Source organism: Eptesicus fuscus, chromosome 21 (genome assembly GCF_027574615.1).
Source record: "Eptesicus fuscus isolate TK198812 chromosome 21, DD_ASM_mEF_20220401, whole genome shotgun sequence".
In the NCBI taxonomy this organism is placed as follows: Eukaryota; Metazoa; Chordata; class Mammalia; order Chiroptera; family Vespertilionidae; genus Eptesicus; species Eptesicus fuscus.
Window position 1 is genome coordinate 27,671,051 of NC_072493.1, and position 20,441 is coordinate 27,691,491.

General features: G+C 44.8%; 1 protein-coding gene across 1 annotated transcript in view; it reads right to left on the reverse strand.

Annotated features, from left to right (window-relative positions):
* Nucleotides 1-20,441, reverse strand: part of CDH13 (cadherin 13) — a 1,044,015-nt gene that overhangs the window by 140,097 nt on the left and 883,477 nt on the right. Inside the window, exon 8 of the mRNA XM_008139707.3 lies at nt 2,752-2,892. Within this exon, the coding sequence (XP_008137929.2) occupies nt 2,752-2,892 (141 nt within the window). The remainder of the gene's footprint in view (nt 1-2,751; nt 2,893-20,441) is intronic.

The window sequence follows — 20,441 nt, forward strand, 5'->3', positions numbered from 1 at the left end:
GAGAGAGAGAGAGAGAGAGAGATGCTCTTACTAGCTTCCCATTTCTCTCATTTTATTACTTACTAGAGGTCCAGTGGATGAAAATTCATGCACTGGAGGGGGGCGTCCCTCAGCCTGGCCTGCCCCCTCTCACAGTTCAGGAGCCCTCAGGGGTGGGAGGCGATCCGGCAATCAGGGGAAGGCAACGCCCCCATCACACCTCTGCTGCTGCCACTGCTGGCAATGCAAACCTCGGCCGGCACTGGTTACCTGAGCCTCGGGCAGCCCTGGGCAGCTAGGCAGCCGCCATCCAAGGCTTACCTGCACCTTGGGCCGGCCCTGGGTGGCTGGGGGACTGAGGAGACTGGGGGACTCTAGAGGCAGGAGCGCAGAGCAGCTGGACCTCCCTGGGGGCAGGCCCAGCTGTGCCGTGCGTCTTCCCCACCGGCAGGGCTGAGGGGACTGGGCACCGCCATCTTTGAGGGCGTGGCAGTCAATTAGCACATTCCCTTCTTATTGGCTGTGGGCACCACCATCTTCGTGAGGGTGTGATGGTCAATTAGCATATTCCCTCTTTATTAGATAGGATGTCTCTTTTTCAAAATTGATTTTTAGAGAGAGAGAAACATTGATTTGTTGTTCTACTTATTTATGCATTCATTAGTTGCTTCTTGTATGTTCCCAGATGGGGATTGAACCGGCAACCTTAGGTCTAATCAACTGAGCTTCCCGGCCAGGGCCTTATTACTCATATCTCTATCTGAGTTGAACACCAACTCTGCCTTGAGGGAATCTCAAGCTCACTGCCCACTGTCCATTTGAAGAGAATTTTTGTGCTTTTGTCAATATTCATAGGTGAAGAATATATTTTTCATTAACTACTCATGGTTTGTTACTTTACATTAAGAGATGTTAATTTTTTTTCTTGAATTCAGTGGTATTAACAAAAACAAACAATCAAAAATAATTTCTCACAATATTTAGTCCGTGACCATACACACCACACCCACCCCAGTCACAGGAGCCTCTTTGAAATAACTAATTAATCTCACCCACCTCATAACTTTCATAGGTTTTCTTATTTTAGGTTGGGATTATCCAATTTCTATTTTCATTACTACATCTATATAGAAAATTACTATGTGCTTTGAACTCTGTTTTTGAAATAGGTTCACCAGAAATTCTGCAGATAAACCAATATCCCCAGTGAATATTCCATGGGCCATTAGTTCAATGGGACATGATGAGGTGGCCCAGGAAAAATTATTCCCAGGCCAAATAAATCTGAGAAAGCCTACAGCCCATACCAACCTCTCTTAAGAGAAACACACAGCATTTAAAAGCTACACAGAAGTCCTGCGGTTAAAGAAATCTTTCAAAGGATTCAACTCAGTATTCCCCACATCTGTTTGACTCCAAAATCTCCCCTCACCCGCTGCCCTACAATGGTGTAACTAGGGGAACAAATTTCTTGGAACACCAGTTTGAGAAACCTGGGGAAATGTGCAATCTGTATGCAGTTACAGGAACACTGCATGGGAGCAATAGAATGGAGCCACATCAGCTACTGTGGACTGTGCTGTTTGAGGTTGGAGTCCTGAGTGCCCAAGACTACAAGAGGGGTATTTCCTCCTCTTGAATGAGTCATGCAGGGCTGCAGGGGGGAGAGGTCACTGGGGAGCCAGGAAGCTAAGAGGGCCCACCTGTCCCCAGGAGCTGGGATAGTCCCTGGATTCTTGAGAGAGGGGAGGGGCAACTGCAAATGCAGACCTGGATCTTTTCTCTGGATGCCTGGGAGGGTGGGGCTCTCAGGGCAGAGGAGGAAGCACAGCCCTGCAGTTGGGAGCATGGCTCCTGTGGAGCTGGGCTCATATGCCATTTCTGCTGTTTACTCGGCCCAGGACCTTGGAGCAGATTCTCTGAGCTTAAAATAAGCTCCCTCATTGGTAAAAGGTCAATGAAATCAAATTCACACAGTTTAATAAGGCAATGGGTGGGAGGTGGAGAGCCTGTAGGGAGGGGAATGCAGAGGAAAGGCTTGGCCAATGGCAGGGCTGCCTTCATGGATTCTATGCTCTTGGTCAGTAAGAGGGGTGTCCGATCCTTGGCCCTGGCCATGACCCGCAAAGAAACCATGATCTTAGCACATTTCCATCAGATGCATAGTTGGATACAAATTCAGCAACTGAAAATGTAATTTTGTGTACTCAGTCTGTCCCCAAAAATTGCTCCTTTGAAATAATGGGAAACAACACCCATGATCCATAATCATAAAAGCATAGGAGCCCAGAGTAAATAATGGCTTTCCCAGACAAGCCAACTCGGTTGTTATTTATAAGCTCCTAGGCCACCTTGCTATTGCCAAGAAAATCTGCTTTACCCCTTTGCAGCTGTTCTGTCTGGTCTCTGGATCTATACTTGCTGAAAAAAATAGTTATTGTTATGCTAAAATCACAATGGGACTCACATCACTCACGGCTAAATAGCACCGATAAAACTACGAAAATGGCATTTTGGCATTGAAAGTTATTTTCTCACAGACTTTAACAAGATTCAATGCTTTTGTTCTCATAATGCTCTGGTATTTCCAGCTTTACAAAAAAAAAAAAAGATAAAAATATGAAATAGTATTCTGGCATAACATAATCCTTTCTCCAAAAGGGAGGGTTTTGATTTTGCAAACAGGGAGCCAGCAGGGGCTGTGTACAAAGAATTTAATATTGATCAGCAATCATGGTTGTGACCGCAAGGGTGGCGTTAGCAGAGGCTTACCTCTTTCTTGGTGAATTCTGGTGAGTGGTCATTTTTGTCATCAATCAGGATTGTCGCTGTGGCTGTGCCTAGTAATCCATAAAATTGTCCAACCATATCTTGAGCCTCGATGATCAACTCATACTTGGGATTTTCCAGAGTCTACAAAGCAAAAACACAGCAGAGAAGATGGCATTTAGATTCAAGTAGGTAGCAAGCATATTGCTTGAGCTGCCTCTGTGGCCTCCTCCATTGAGGGCGGCCATCTTTAATCAGTTATAGCATTTGTACCTGTTGTGTAAAAATACTCCTTGGAGTCACTCCAAAAGGAGATAGTCACTATACTTAGACTGGACTTGGCTGTGGGGATGGCATCTATTTTCTGTTCTTCTTTAAGGAAACTTGTGACACATTCCAGAATGTTGCGTTTCTGGGGTTTGGGTATATATCGCATGTTTTATATTTATGCCCAGACATGTCATTTCATAGCAAACGCATGAAACTGACCTCAAAATGAGACTTAGGACAGAGATAGCAGCGTTAGGAACTCACGCTTACTAAACAATAGGATGGGCCAGGTATTGAATTCCTATACTTTTCAGAAATCATCATCGTTAATCTTGCCAACAAGCATGCTAAACCACATTTGTTGTTCCCATTTTACAGGTGAAAAAAATACCAACTGAGGTTTACAGTCACTTGTACTGCACTTCTTTCATGTCAATTTTAGTCATTAAGTTTTTGTTGTCATGTTAAATTTGAAAGATGCATTTAAACGCACCATGATCTGGTAAGTTTAACATGGCAATATTGCATTATTGTCTTTCAACGGAAACAAGTTTTTCATTTGAATATTTGACAGACATTTTGCTACCCTATTTAAACACTCAGAACAACTAAGTGGCCCTGATCCCAAGATGAAGAAGAGTCCAGTGGGTAGAAAGCAACCAAGCCTGCATTCACATTTTTTTCTGTTTTTCTTTCTTCTTTTTTTAAAATATATTTTATTGATTTTTACAGAAAGGAAGAGAGAGGGATAGAGAGTTAGAAACATCCATCGATCAGCTGCCTCTTGCACACCCCCTACTGGGGATGTGCCCGCAACCAAGGTACATGCCCTTGACCAGAATCGAACCTGGGACCTTTCAGTCCGCAGGCCGATGCTCTATCCACTGAGCCAAACCGGTTTTGGCCTGTTTTTCTTTCTTAATTCCTTTACCTTTTCACCCAGCCTCCCAACACCCCTCCCCTCTAACAGCTGTCAGTCTATTCTCTGTGTCTGTGAGTCTGTTTCTATTTTGTTTGTTAGTTTATTTTGTTCATTAAGTTCCATATTTAATTGAAATCATATGGTACTTGTCTTTCTCTGACTTATTTATTTCAGTTAGATACAGACAACAGCATGGTGATTACCAGGGGGAAAGGAGGGTGGAGGAGGTAGAAGAGGGATAAATGGTAATAGAAGGAGGACTGATTTTGGGTGGTGAACACACTATACAATACACAGATGATGTGTTACAGAATTGTACACCTGAAACCTATATAAAGTTTATGAACCAATGCCACCCCAATAAATAAAATAAAATAAAATAAAATAAAATAAGATAAAATAAAATTGCCCTCTGTGGTGGATTTGCCTGTCTTGGTCAACTAGGACATCATTCTGGGAAGGCAGCTTCCACATTTCCTATGGGGACCTCTGGTCACTTATCCTCTGCCCATGCAGTGTGGGTTGGATTGACTTTTCCCACCATCCATCTGGCCAACTTTTGGAATGAGCCCTGATCAGAAGACATCAATAAGTGCATGCCAAGCCAGGGTCATAATGACTAGTCAGGCACAGGACTTGTGTTTGACAGATGAGAGAAGGAAGCCCTGTTTCCCTGTGGAAGCATTTATCCCAGGAGCTAGATGAGCCATCTCATGCCACAGCAGAGGTGGAATGAGGGATGTTTATCTGAGAATGAAGCCATCCATATCCTGATAGAAGTGATTGCACTGGAGACACTTCATCATGCCATGCCTGAAGTCAGTCTTACCTATGGATTTCCAGCTAATTAGGGCATTAATTTTTCTTACTTGATTAAACCAGTTTGGATTGGTATCTTAATCATCCACACAGAGAGTTTCAAGTTGAACCACCTCCAATCCTACCTAATAATAGAGTAATAGGCAAATTGACCGCACCTTCACTATGCCTAAGCCACGCCCACCAGCCAAGCCACGCCCACCAGCCAATCAGGAGCAAATATGCAAATAAACCCAACCAAGATGGCGACAGCCACTGAGAGTGGGAGGGAGGCTTGGGTTTCCGCAGTAACAAAAGAAGCCATCCTGTTGCAGGCCTAAGCCTCCACTCAAGGCTACAAAGTTTCAATTATAGAAGGTGAATTAACTCCAACAGAAATCGCTGCTGGCCACGGAGTGAGCAGCAGGCTTGGCTTTGCTCCAGGCTACAAAGTTTCAATTGTAGAAGGTAAATAAATTCCAGATACCAGGGCCTTCTCTTGGGTCGCCAGGGGGTGTGGCCGGCCTGCAAACCACCACAGGCCCCTGGCTCAGGCCGCCCCACGCCCCAAGGGAACCCCCACCCTTCAGGGCAAACCAGTCAGCCCCCACCCATGCACCAGGCCTCTATCCTATCTAATAAAAGAGTAATATGCAGATTGACCATCACTGCAACACACAATATAGCTGCCCCCATGTGGTCAAATATCCTGCCCCCATGTGGACACAAGATGGCCACCACAAGATGGCCAGCAGGGAGAGGGCAGTTGGGAGGGACCAGGCCTGCAAGGGAGGGCAGTTGGGGGCGATCAAGCCTGCAGGGGAGGGCAGTTAGGGGTGACCAAGCTGGCAGAGGAGGGAAGTTGGGGGCAAACAGGCTGGCTGAGGAGCAGTTAGGCATCAATCAGGCTGGCAGTGGAGTGGTTAGGGGGTGATCAGGCTGGCAGGCAGAAGCGGTTAGGGGCAATCAGGAAGGCAGGCAGGTGATCAGTTGGGAGCCAGCAGTCCTGGATTGTGAGAGGGATGTCCGACTGCCCGTTTAGGCCCGATCCGGGATTGGGCCTAAACGGGCAGTCGGACATCCCTTGAGGGGTCCCAGATTGTAAAGGGTGCAGGCTGGGCTGAGGGACATGCCCCCTCCATGCACGAATTTTGTGCACCAGGCCTCCAGTAACAAAATAAAAGGACTTTATTTTTTTTATCGAAGGTCCTACCAATTGCAAAAGTCCTACCAGTATAACGGCTTCAAAACCATTGCTTATTCCAACCAATAATTAGGAAATACCATGATAAGCAAAGAACAAAAACACAAAGGGGATCTATGATTTCCTTCTAAAGCTAAAAGTTAACATGGGAATTTTTACTAGCTCAGTTCTCACTGTCCCCCAAACTTGTAAGTATTTTTAAAGGGTAGCAAGCTGTTTGCTCCAGGGAACCTTTAGTTGGTTGTTTCTTAACTAAGACTTCTGAGTTCCTATCTTAAGGAGCAGTAGTTCTGTGGGATGGTTGGAAGGCTCTAAACTCTAGAAGATGAATGGGATGCTGATACACTCCCTGAACAGGTTACTCACAATGTACCCCCCAACTTTACTGTAACATTGTTTAAGTTTAAGGCATGACAATTGGATACACATATATAGGGTGTCCCCCAAAATGTACACACACATTTTGGGTAATTATAAAGGCAGTATTTATGAAAATACATTTCATTTTCAAAATTGAGCTATCAGCTGTTAAAATGTGTATACATTTTTGGGGGACACCCTGTATATTGTGAAATGAGCTCCACCAGGATGGAAGGTCACAGAATTCTCTCATTGCTGAGTGCAAACAGAATTTAGCACCAAGCCAAGCTCTGGGTAATTCCGGTTCTGCCTGGTTCAGTTGGCACCACTCTGTGAAGGTGCCTGAAATGCCATCTACTCTCAAGCTGAAGCAGGAAAATCATCAGCCTAATGTAAGTGACTTTCTACTTATCATTGACAAGTTGAACTGGATTTACTATTTGCCATAAATTTTATAGCTGGACGATAATGAAACCAATAAATTGGACCATCTTCAAGATTTTCCCCAAGTGTCTCTAGACATGCTAATCACTACTCAGTTCTAATTTCTTGTATGACTTTTTTACTTCTGTAATAATATATTGCATATTTTGGGAAGCACGTAACCATAAAAATAAGAAATTATGTATTTTTTTTCTGATATTCAAGAGATTATAATAAACTTAATGTCATTTTCTCCATGTAATATCATTTATCAATATAATTCCTTGACATTACTTTAAGGGTTGCATAAAATATAATATGCTAATTTATAATTAACTTAATCTTCTGTTATTAGGACTTAAAAGTTATTTGTAGTTTTAAAAAATTTTTATTTTTATTTATTATCGCCACTATTACAGATGACCCCGCATTTTACTCCCCTTTGCCCACCTCCACCCAGCCCCAGCACCGTCCCCCACCCCCTTTTCTGGCTTTCACCACACTTGTCTGTGTCCATGGGTTGTGCATATACACTGAGTGGCCAGATTATTATGATCTCTGAACACATAATAATCTGGCCACTCAGTGTGTGTGTGTGTGTGTGTGTGTGTGTGTGTATATATATCCTACCTAATAATAGACAAATATGCAAATTGACCATACCTCCGCTACACCCAAGCCACGTCCACCAGCCCAAGTCACGCCCACCAGCCAATCAGGGTGAGTATGCAAATAAACCGAACCAAGATGGCTACAGCCACCGAGAGCAAGGTTTCCCAGGCAACAGAGGGAAACAAGCTTTCCGCCTGCCCTTGACAGGCCTAAGCCTCCACTCAAGCTACAAAGTTTCAATTATAGAAGGTAAACAAATTCAAACAGAATGGCGGCAGCCACGGAGCTGGAGAGACCAGGCCAGGGTTGCCCGCGGTAACAGAGAAAGCAAAGCTTTCTGCACACCCTGGTCGGGCTCAGGCCTCTGCTTAAGGCTACAAAGTTTCAATTATAACCCCAACAGAAATGGCTGCCGGCCTCGGAGGGAGCCCTAGGCTTGGCTCTGCTCCAGGGTACAAAGTTTCAATTATAGAAGGTGAATTAACTCAAACAGAAATGGCTGCCGGTGGAGCATGCAGGAGGCTTGGCTCCGCTCCAGACTATAAAGTTTCAACTGTAGAAGGTAAATAAATTCCAGATACCAGTGCCTCCGCTTGGGTCGCCAGGGGGCGTGGCTGGCCTGCAAACCACTACAGGCCCCTTGCTCAGGCTGCCCCATGCCCCAAGGGAACCCCCACCCTTATCTGGGACACCCTTCAGGGCAAACCAGCTGGCCCCACCCCTGTACCAGGCCTCTATCCTATCTAATAAAAGAGTAATATGCAGATTGACCACCACTCCAACACACAATTTGTCTGCCCCCATGTGGTTAAAGATCCTGCCCCCATGTGGACACAAGATGGCTACCACAGATGGCCAGCAGGGGAGGGCAGTTGGGAGGCACCCAGCCTGCAAGGGAGGGAAGTTGGAGGCGATCAATCCTGCAGGGGAGGGCAGTTAGGGGTGACCGGGCCAGCAGAGGAGGGAAGTTGGGGGGCAAACAGGCTGGCAGGGGAGTAATTAGGCATTAATCAGGCTGGCAGCGGAGTGGTTAGGGGGTGATTAGGCTGGCAGCAGAAGTGGTTAGGGGCAATCAGGAAGGCAGGCAGGCAAGCAGTTGGGAGCCAGCAGTCCTGGATTGTGAGAGGGATAACCAACTGCCCATTTAGGCCCGATCCCATTGGGATCGGGCCTAAATGGGCAGTCGGACATCCCTCGAGGTGTCCCAGATTGGAGAGGGTACAGGCTGGGCTGAGGGACAACCTCCCCTCCATGCACGAATTTCATGCACCGGGCCTCTAGTATACACACACACACACACACACACACACACACACACACACACACACTAGAGGCCCGGTGCATGAATTCGTGCATGGGTGGGGTCCAGCCAGCCTGGCCAGGGGGAGGGGACATGGGCAATTGGCTGGCCTGACTGCTGGTCGAACTCCTGGTCAAGGGGACAATTTGCATATTAGCCTTTTATTATATAGGATATACACTGAGTGGCCAGATTATTATGCATTCAGAGATCATAATAATCTGGCCACTCAGTGTATGTTCTTTAGCTAATCTTTTCACCTTCTTTTATTCAGTTCTCCCCATTTCCCTAGCTGTGAAGCATTCCATTGCATAAATGTACCACAGCTTTTAGACAATCTAAATAACACTACAATGATCATTTTTATTTAGGAAGTTTTCAGTATATTTTGATTTTTTTTGAATGACAGATTCCAAGACATGGAATTACTTGATCAAAGAATATGAATATTTTAAAGCTCTTTATTCATATTTCAATATTGCTTTCCAAAAAGATCTTACCAATTTTCATAGCAGTTCTACTAGTATGTTTAATTTATCTCAGGCATGGCTTGTCCCTAAAGAATACCCAATCTGGGTATTGGGAGATGAGTGTGATTCTATGATAGCTATCTCACAAGGATACCAATTCCTCACAGCAATCACTCTTCTCCAACTTGCAGTACAGGTTGCTATGGACATGCACTACAGGGCTGCTGCAAGCACTAAGGGGAGATGTGCTGTGTTGCCTTCCCAGTGTCCATCCCTTCCTTCTCCTCTGGTATCTATGCTATAATTCTTTTGGGGGCACCACCTCTTCCTCCATCTCAGCACAGGTGGAGTTAAGTTAGGTCTGACACTATTCCTGATCTAGGGATGGTCATATGGCTCAGGCCTGGACAATCAGGGCCACCCATTCCCATGTCCATGTGATGAGCGAGTAACCTAGGGGAGGCCCCCTGGGGTTGAAACTCAATTCCAGAACACATTTCTTTTACAACTTTTAGGTAAAGATGTCCTCTTTCTGTTGGGCTTGAAGATGGTAGGGCATAAGTCTGGAGCTGGTAGTGGCCATTTGCAACCACACAGAGAAAGTCAGCCTGAGAAAGAAGATAACACAGAACTGAGAGGTAGAAATGAAGGGTTTGTGTTTTTTTTTTAAAAAAAAAACTTCAGTTGAGCTTTTTTAAGTCATTTTGAAGCCAGAATTTATCCCTCAGATTTTGTGAGTTCTGTGAGCTAATAAATTTCTCCTTTCCTTAAGACATTTAAATAAGATGTTCTGTGAGTAGCAACAAGAGAATCTTGACTAATGCAACTAATGTTATGATCAATTTTCTGCAGAAAGTGTAAGAGCTATCATTTCATGCTACAACATAACAATAGGCTCCTCACAACAACATTCCAATAATTTCATGAGTACATTTAAAAAAAAACATTTCTCCCTCCACAGAAACATATTTTTGATCTGAGAATGTTATTATATTTTTTCATTAACTTATGCACCCATTTAATTAGAAGTTATTGAATATCTACTCAAAATATTGTTCTAGGTGTTGGGGACATAGGGATGGGAAATCAGGGTTCCTTTCTTCAGGAAGTTCAGGGTTGAGGACAGGATATTTAGATATAACTGCAGCAAAATAGATTCACCACTAAGCCGACTGGATGCCTGTTTGTGATAGCACAAAGGAAAGACACATTGGCTTAACTCTCTGATAGTTTAACAAATTTTATAAATAATTTTAAAAAAATGAGCCAGCCAATTCCCATCTCCTGAAGTAAATAAAACTTTATGACTGCAATGGGAAATATATTGATTAACCTAGCAGAAAATCAATTAGACTATTTAGTAGATAAATTGCAAGGTTTGCAAGGAGATGTTCCAAAAGGCTCAATTTTCTGGCAAACTTAAGGCTACCATTAAAATGTTTTTACTATTGAAAATATACCCAATTATTGTGAGAAAAATAGAAATTATACAGTCATTTCTAAAGTAGAAAGAGGGATTCTCCTCCACCTTTCTCCAACCCGTAACCCCATTTTCAAGAGGTAAATATTGTTATTGTACTTTGTTGTCTCCCTCCTTTCTCCTACACATCACACACACACACTTTATATGCACTCATATCAAACAAATGATAGCATTCACACAGCTGTACAATTTGTTTTAGCATCTCATTTTCATCTCAGTGCTTATAGGTCTGTCGCTTCATTTTAACATCTGTTTAACAGCCCACTCTATGGATGCATTATAATTTATTCAGTCATTCCTTATTGGATGGCCATTTGAGTTGTTTACAAGTTTTCATTTTTAAAAGATAAACAAGTCCATTGGCCTATCAGTATTTTGTGTGTTTTTTTCTGTAATAAACATTATTGCTTTTACAATGACAGCAATAACAAAAACCAAACAATCAATAATAAAAGCAACCACCTTTGGATGTAAAGACCTAGAGAAAATGCCACCTGAACCCCGAGCTCTCGTACAACTGGAGTGCCTTCCACTCACAGTGACCTGCTTCCCACGCCAGCGGAGCCTTTCCCAGGAAGTCTTTCCCGTTCCCTCGCTCTTGTAGTCACTCTCACTTGAACTATACATACATATTCACTGTTGTACCGCTCAGCAGTCACACTGCCTTTGTTGCTCTGCTGAAAAAACTAGGCAGCCCACAGCTGCCCCATTCTCTGGGAAGGATCATTGACACAGAGAAGTAGGCCCTGGTGGCCATGGGTCAGGTTTGTCTTGCACTCACTGACTGATTCACAGGTAACTCCCTAACCCCCCTGGGACAACTGGTTTCTGGGAATATGAAATGTGGAACCAGGCATCACAGACAGAATGTAAGGCAAAACTTCTTTCCTCTCCCCACGTTGCTCCTGGGCCCCATAGAGGGATTTTTGCCTTCTTAAATGTTTTGGGAGTAAGCCTACCACTGTGGGCTCCGCTCTGCGTGTGCAGAAGGCACGCCTCTGGGGGATGAGACCTCCAGCTGTCCAACTATCCTGTCACTTGGTGAGTGAACTGAACAGGGGACTGGGAGCCCCATTATCCTCTCAAGGCCAAGCTGCACTCTCCACGGCAAGAATCTCACCAGATTCGTGCATTTATTTCTCTCAGTTGGTTTGAGGCTCAGATGGGAGATGTGTGATCAACTCCAATAGAAAGAGCCTTTCAGGCTGAGTTAGGCTGAAGGCGCTACTCTAACCAGAAAGATGCGGGCTCTGCCGCTGAGAGCTGGGGCTGTGCCCGCTGCTGACTTCAATCTGTCCTTGACTCTGCAACATACTCCAGTGTTTGTTCGGGAGATTCTTTCTGGCACTGAAACCAGCCAGTCTCAGTTTCAGTTCTTTGCCACCAAAGGAACCTGTGGTGAAGCCAAATGTTACTTGTTCACCAAATCCTACTTCCTTTGACTCGAGGGCAGAAAGCTAGACTATAACATGTACTCGTGTGACCTATTCTGGACAATGGAATAAGGCAGAAGTGATGTGCTGGCATGGCTCCTAGACTGCCCACAAAATCCTCTGTGTTTTCCCTTTCCCAAGAAGGGAGAACCCTGCATCTCAAAGTAACTATATGGAGCAGAGCCCCATCCCTGACCTGCTTTAGACTGTAACATGAACAGGAAAGAAGCCATTCCTTAGGTTGAAGGAAGTCGGCTGCAGTGCTTAGCGCTACCCTAATATAAAGGCCACATTTCCTGTTTGGTTTTATTTTGAATGCCCATTTACTATCTTCCTAAGTAAATGACAAAGTTTTCAAGGGCAAGTTCAATGCCTTTGACCCCCGCACCTAGCCAGTATGTAACACACAAGGTGGGCAATTTACTTTCATTGTTGATAATGATGATATATTACTGTTTCCCTGAACTAAATTATATCTCAAAGGTCTGAGCATATCAGTGGCATTTCCAAACCAGAGTCATTTATTCTCAGGGAATGGCTTATACGTTGGGGAGCTCTAGCTCAAGGAGATAGGATTTTATTTTGACCAAGAAATGCACTGTGTCAAAACTGGGAAAATTAAATTGGCTGCTCTGATTTCATTTAAGCTATCTGATCTGTAAGACATAGCTAAGAGAGTCAAGCTGCTCTCCTGGTCTGGATTCTGCAGTCACGCATTTCTACTGCATTTGCTATCTGCTCCTGGGTGTCTACGAGCTCCCAGTTAATATCTATCCTAGAAACAAAAGGAAGATGGTGTGTCTGCAAGAAGGAGCCTCGGGTATATCTCCACAGACACACGTCAGGTTCACTGAACACACTGATTTGAAAACCAAACATTTCATCTTGAAAAAAGAAAACCACGCCGTGTCATTAAATATGGCACATAATCAATCACTGGACCCTTGATGTTTTACACAGCGACAGCAACTTCCATACAAGTATGCATTTAACGGAACATTTATCACTAATAACAAGCATAATGGTAGCTGTGGGGGGAAATCAACGAATAAATGTTACATGGAAAAAGTTTTGCCATTAACCCATGCAGTCCCCCATCCTTCTCTTATATCACCTTAAACCATGCTCCACGTGTCTCTTTGCACTCTGACCAGACTGAATTTCTTTCCCCTCTACCCCAGCTTTTCTTCCTTTTGACCTTTCTGCCTCTACTTCTTCCTCCAGGCTGATTCCTGCCCATTTGCTGCTGTTCATTCTTTATTGCACTGAAGCGCCACAAAAGCAGAGGCCTTATTGGAGAATAGGTGGTTGACACTTAGGAAGGGACACTCGAAATGAGATCAATTACTATTATCCTGGCTCCACCACTTAGGAGCTAAGCAATCCTGGTCAAGTTATTAAATTCTCATAGCCTCAGTTTCCTTACCTGTAAAATGGGGAGAATAATACTACTTTCAGGGTAAGTGAGAATGAAAAGTAACGTAGTGCTAAGCACAGAGCCTGGCCTATGTCAATGCCCAATAGGAGGCTGCTGTTATTATGTAGTAGACATTTGGAAAGTCTTCTAAAGATGGGGCAGAGCTAAGGGTGGCCCCTAGGAATAGTCAGAAGGAACTGAATGCTGTCAACAACCACTGAATGAGGCTGGAAGTGGTCCGTGCCCAGTCGAACCTCTGCTGAGACTGTAGATTGTGGACAAACACATGGGTTGCAGCATTGTGAAAGTCCATTAAGCAGAGGACATAGCCAAGCTATGCCCAGACTCCAGAAAACAGAAACTGTGAGATAATAAATATTAATCGTCTTAAGTCATTAGTTCTGGGGGTAATTTATTATGCAGCAATAGATAACTAATACATTTCCCCCCCCTCCAGCACTTATCAGTCTGTAATATTCTTGTTTATTGATTACTTACTTATTGGCTATCTTGACTCTGACCATTTGAGCTCTCAAGATCAGGGACTTGTCTTGTTTAGAGATTTATCTCCCAGCTATTAATTTAGTGCCTGGCACATTGTAGTTATGTAATAATTAGTCAATCATAGGTATGTTTTTATAGAATAACTAGAGGCCTGGTGCATGAAATTTGTGCACTGGAGGGGGTGTCCCTCAGTCCAGCCTGCACCCTCTCCAATCTGGGACCCCTCGAGGGATGTCCGACTGTTGGTTTAGGCCCGATCCCTGTGGCAGTCGGACATCCCTCTCACAATCCAGGACTGCTGGCTCCTAACCACTTGCCTGCCTTCCTGGCTGCCTGATTGCCCCTAACCACTCTGCCTGCCAGCCTGATAGCCCCTTCCCTGTTGGCATGATTGACACCTAACTGCTCCCCTGCCAGCCCGATCACCCCCAACTGCCCTCCCCTGCAGGCCTGGTCATCCTCAACTGCCCTCCCATGCAGGCCTGGTCGCCCCCAACTACCCTCCCCTGCCAGCCATCTTGTGACAGTGTGGGGGGCAGCTATCTTGTGACAACATGGGGGCGGCCATCTTGTGGCGACCATCTTGTGATGACATGGGGTGGCCATCTTGTGACGCGAGGGTGTGAGGGTCAATTTGCATATTACCTCTTTATTATATAGGATGGATTACACAGAGCAATGTGTTCATAAATGTTTAACAGCAGAGTCTCTTGATTTTGTAGTGTTTGTCAATTTTGGTGGTTTACTAGTAAATATTTCTACCATGGCTGATTTCAAGCTACCACATGATGTCACTGAATGCATCATTGGAAAGAGATATCCACTGTAGAGAGCGCCTGGGAAGGCACATGGGCATTTCTTTAAATTGTCAGCTGAACCCAATGTGACAGGCAAAGCCATGCCCTGGGAACACACTTTGCCAAAAAGGCAAGGGTGTTATCAGCATTGACTCTTATCTTTGCCCAGGTGTCAGGGAGTGGGTTTTCAAGTACCAGGAATGCTTGGGCCTACTCAAGAATGCAAATAATCTCCTTTGTCTTGACTTTTGGTGAAACTTCCTGGTATTTGGGGGAATAAAATAAACATGCTGCATCGGCTTTGGGTCACTGTCTCTAAAGCAGAAGAGGGCAGCAGTCCCACCCGGTTCCCAGCTTTTTCCTTCCATTTTGTGCCTTGTCTCTTTCTTTCTTTTATTTCTCAATCCCCAGCCCCTCTACTCGAAGAACCGGATCATCTCTCTTTCCATGCTGGATGCGGAAAAGAGAGACCCTGCCATAATCCACATCAGTTCTTGTGAGCCAGTAAGAGCTTATCCATTGTGCTTTAGTTGTCAAGGAAAGCTGTAAGGTTTTTTTCCCCCCAACTAATCTCTTTGCTGTCTAACATTTGATGTACTGTTAATGAGAAATATTTACATGAGATTTATAGCAAAGATATAACATAATTTGTTCATTCACTCATCAGCTTTGTCCAGATAGGCTGGGCAAAGCAAGACTCCTTGTTATATGGCACCAGAACAGGGACCACATTCTTCTCCAGGTTAGCTGCACCTGACACCTGGCCTATAAATATCGCAAACAGATTGGTGAAAACATTATCTGAAGCAGAACCAGTTGTTGTCTGTCTGGAGTTTGATTTATCCACTCTGGCCACATAACACTGGGGATAGGTAGTTCATAAATCCAGCAGAAACTGCATACATTCCCTCACAAATGTGCCTTATTCCCAGTGCCTATGCCTTATGGCAAGTGGGTTTGACTTGTGGTTGTCTTTGGGCCTCCTTACACCTTGCTCCTCAGTGCTAATGTGAACATTCCTGTTCCTGGCTGTCACCTGCTGTGTTTTCACTCCCCTGCTGGAGTCGGGTGGGTAAGGAGAAGGCTGCAGAGCTCATTCCTCCAGATTTACTGGTTGCTGACAAAGCCAGCAGGATGGGCAAGCAACAGGGGAAATAACACCGATTCTTGACTTATACAGTTAGAATATCCTCAGTGATTCCAAAATCAAATAAAACATTTCCAGGAGAAGCGTACATTTTCCGATGTTACTGATGAATTACAGCAAGTGAGCTGCTAATGGCAGACCTGGAAAATCACCCCCTTCAGACCCAAGGTGGCAGATATTTGACATTCAGTTTGATTCCACTAAAACATTTATGTAGTACCTTCTAGGTTCAAGTAACTCTGCTAAGGAGGTGATGAATGACAGACCCTGCTTTTGGTACATTTATACTCCAGATAAATGAACAAGAAACAAGTGTGTAAGGTCTGATGAGATGCCAACATTATCAAAACATTACCAATTAAGGTCCAGGTGAAGGGAGTCAGAATGTGGGGTGCTCAAGAAGGCTATATGGAGGTTACTTAATTTACCAAACAGTAACTGAGCACTTACGATGTGTTAGGCCTTGTGCAAAGTAGTGGTGACAAGTAAAGGGAGCCAAGTCTAGTGGGAGGGACCCGGATAGTTTCAGTAGAATGGGATAGGAGTGAGAACAGAGTATTGTGGTACCACAAAGGAGAGACTGCCCTACCTAGACACTAGGGAGGGAGAATTAAGGACACATTCCTGATGAAGAGAGTTGTCCTACTATAGAATTAGATGTGGGGTCATGATGCGGAAGTAAATTTCTATGGAAGAAGATAGGAGACTATTCTGGGTTGCTATTCTGGGTTGCAGAGGGTACTGGCCCAAAGACAGGGCCTGGACAAGGCTGGGCAGGCCAAGTCTCTCTCTAGAAGGCCGGCTTTTGCAGAGTAGGGTAGGGTGACAAGACTCTGTTTTCCAGAAAGGAGCAGGGAAAGTCCTTTGGAGAGGCGTCCATGGCAAGCAAGTCTTTGCACTCGCTGATGCGGGAGGGCTGGGTTCTCCTCCACCTCATGGCAGATGCCCATGGCTGGTCCCAACCCCAGGCTCAGCCCGTGGCTCCTCACACACCTTGAGGTGTAGAAGATGGAAGGGGAGACAATAAAGTGGGACAACCAAAGCTCAGCAGTGAGGTGTGAATGGGAATGATCTTTCCAAAAACACAAAGAGGGGACAGGGGGATGTTATTCAGAGGAGCCTCAGTCAACCCAGCTGGAGGCAGTCTCAGGTGACCCATATTTGTCGCAGTATGAAATCGGGAAACTGATGTTCCTGCTGCTCACCAAGCACTCTCCAAAAGCAAATAGCTTTCCTTGGGTTTCGATTTATTACCATCTAAAATGTCATTCTCTGTATGGGTAATAAAAGATAATACGTTTTATGGGGGCTCCTTATGTTAAGGTTTTACAAAATCTGTTATTAAATGATCTGCATAGAATCGAAATGAATCTTACTAAGTTACATGAAAGAGCAAGGTGGTTTTTTTCCCTTTTCTCTCCCCCAAACCAAGTGCGGTTAGGAGGGCAGCGCTCTCTGCATGTTTCCTAGTCACACAGGAGAAGGTAATGCTTTTGTCAGACTTAAAATTGTGTTCTGCTGTGTAATCGGCTTCACAAAGTTATATACTGATCAAAACGGCCAGAAAATTCAATTACTGACTCCAAATGACAAAAGCACATGAGCTCACCAAGGGTTGGAGGCTGTTTCTAAAATTAGGTTCTAAATGCCCATCACTTAGAGCAATTTCAGCTTTATGACCTTTGCCCGTCGGTCCTCTGCTGTTTATGGCCCCTGTGCATTAATTCCAGGAGCTTAATCAGTATTACCTCCTCCACTTCAGGAAGTGCAGTCTGAGCGGCCGCAGGAAGCCTGATTCGTCCACCATTTCTTAGAACTCACTCCCATTCGGAAGTGAACCCCTAATCAAATCTGCCATCAGGGTTACTTATAATCAGTACTCTATGTTTCCCCTTAAGTCAAACGCATTTTTATGCAAAGCTTACTTGGCTTTGGAGTTCTATTGCAGGCAATAATTCCAGGTAGCTTTCGAAACCCGGGAGCCCGCTGAGAGAGTAATGAATCAGCAAATGACATCCACCTACTCTACCCGAGGATGGGAAAAACAATTCAAGACATTGCCTTTATGCTGTCATTGGGTTATACTCTTTGAAAATAAATTGAACTAATTCTAAATCATCCGAGGAACAACCACACAAGATAGATTCCAATTACGCCACTGCTATTGTTCCAAAAGCAAATTCACATACCAGGGAGCAAGGCAATACGGCTGGCCACGGGTTCTTGGGAAGGCTCTGCTGTCGATTTCATGCCGGCACAGCGAGTCCTTTTGGTCACCTTCCTTCAGCATAGCTTGGACAAGACCACCTCACGCACCGTGACCCGCTGCCTTGTTCTCAGGAGGCAGCCCCTTTGTTCCTGAAATGGTCTTGGCTCTGCAGACCAGAGCTAAGCCTATTAACATCCTTGAATGTTTCGGCAGCAAGGAACAGGAAGTCAAATGTTACAACTTAACATTTGGTCCTGACCTTCTCCGCTCAGCCTCACTGACAGACGGAATGTTGATCAAGATGAGTGTGTTTTTCCTTCACGAATTATACAACCCACAAATATGTCCTTGGAGGCTCCTTTTAATTTTATTTAACACGACAACAACAAACAGAGTTTTCCGCATTCCCTCCCGCTCCTCCCCAGAGTCCTTTTCCAAGTGGAGGGGCCTTGAACTCTATTGCCAGTTCTTTGGGAGGGAATCCAGGGCCTTAGCTCCTGTCCCAATGGGATTCAGGCCTCAGGCCCAGGGTGAAAACACACCTCTGTGCCTCCTGCTCCCTCCTGGCTCGAACCCGGGCCTATGTTCCTCTCTGCTCTAGTCCATAGGCACTCACTCCTTGCTAGTTCAGCTGGGTTCCACCCAGACCCTCCGTCATTATAATAATCATGACTACATCCATTGAGCCTTACTATATACTGGAAACACAGCTCAACCCTTCACGTGAATTCCTCAGTGGATCCTCATGACACCGCTGTGAGGTGGGTAAGACTGTCGTTGGCATTGTACAGGTCAGGGTGCAGCTGGGACTGGGTCCCCAATTCTTGGCCCATCGCCTCCACTCCTAATTGCTATGCTCTGAGTCTCTTTGTCACCTACAGTAGCCAGAGCCTTTCTTTGTAGAAGCCTGAAGATTCCACACGGGAACCCATTTCCCAGCGTTCACACCAGCCCTGCATGGGTTGCGCTTGGAAGGACGGGAGCTTTTTTGGGATAGGGCGCCAGTCACCGCCAGCTCTTTGAACAATCGCTACTAAGTCGCTAAATGTCTGCCTTCTTCCTGGAGACCCTATTTATTCCCACAGCTTATTCTACCCACCCCTATTGATTCCGACAGCTTCAATTACCATCTGTCTCCTTTATGTCCAAATCTCTCCTAATTCCCAGATGCACACTGCTAACTGCTTGCTTGACATTTCCACCTGAATGTTTCACAAGCACTGCAAACACAGCATGTCCCAAAGTAAACGCAGTGCCTCCCCAGCCAAGCGCACTTCTTCTCTGCCCTGGCTAATGGTGTCAGCCTCCACCCAGGCACCAAACCGGAAACCCTGGTATCCTCTCATCCCCACTGATTCTCTCTTGAAAAGGAGTCCCACGATCTCAACCTCACTATTTCCACTGCATTTGTCTTCATTTTGGTCACTGCCATATCTCACCTTGGCTGCTATTTGCTGAGATAAGTAGAAGCCAGCAGTCCAAGATTGTTAGAGGGATGTCCGACTGCCGGTTTAGGCTCGATCCTGCAGGGATCGGGCCTAAACTGGCAGTTGGACATCCCCCCAAGGGGTCCCAGATTGGAGAGGGTGCAGGCTGGGCTGAGGGACACCTCCCAGTGCAAGAATTTCGTGCACCGGGCCTCTAGTATATACATATATGTATATAGATATCTATCTAATCTATATCTATAGCTATCTATGCATCCATCTATCTACACATACACAAATGTTAACAATGGTTAGTTCAATATGATGGAATTACAAATAAGTATTCTTCTTCTTTTCCCCCTGTTTGGGTTAGCCATATTAAATTTATATATATATATATATATATATATATATATATATATATATATACACACACACACACACACACACACACACACATATATATATATATATATGTACACATATACACTGAGTGGCCAGATTATTATGATCTCTGAAAGCATAATAATCTGGCCACTCAGTATATATCCTATATAATAAAAGGCTAATATAAAAATTGTCCCCTTGACCAGGAGTTCAACCAGCAGGCAGGCCGGCCAACCGCCCATGTCCCCTCCCCCTGGTCAGGCTGGCCAGACCCCACCCATGCATGAATTCAAGCACCAGGCCTCTAATACACACACACACACACACACACACACACACACACACACACACACACACACTGAGTGGCCAGATTATTATGCATTCAGAGATCATAAAAATCTGGCCACTCAGTGTGTGTGTGTGTGTGTGTGTGTGTGTGTGTGTGTGTATTTACTTACTACCAGAGAATTGTATAGTTTTGGTAACAAAGCAATACATTTTTTTTTACAGTGTTAAAAGGGAAAAGCAAA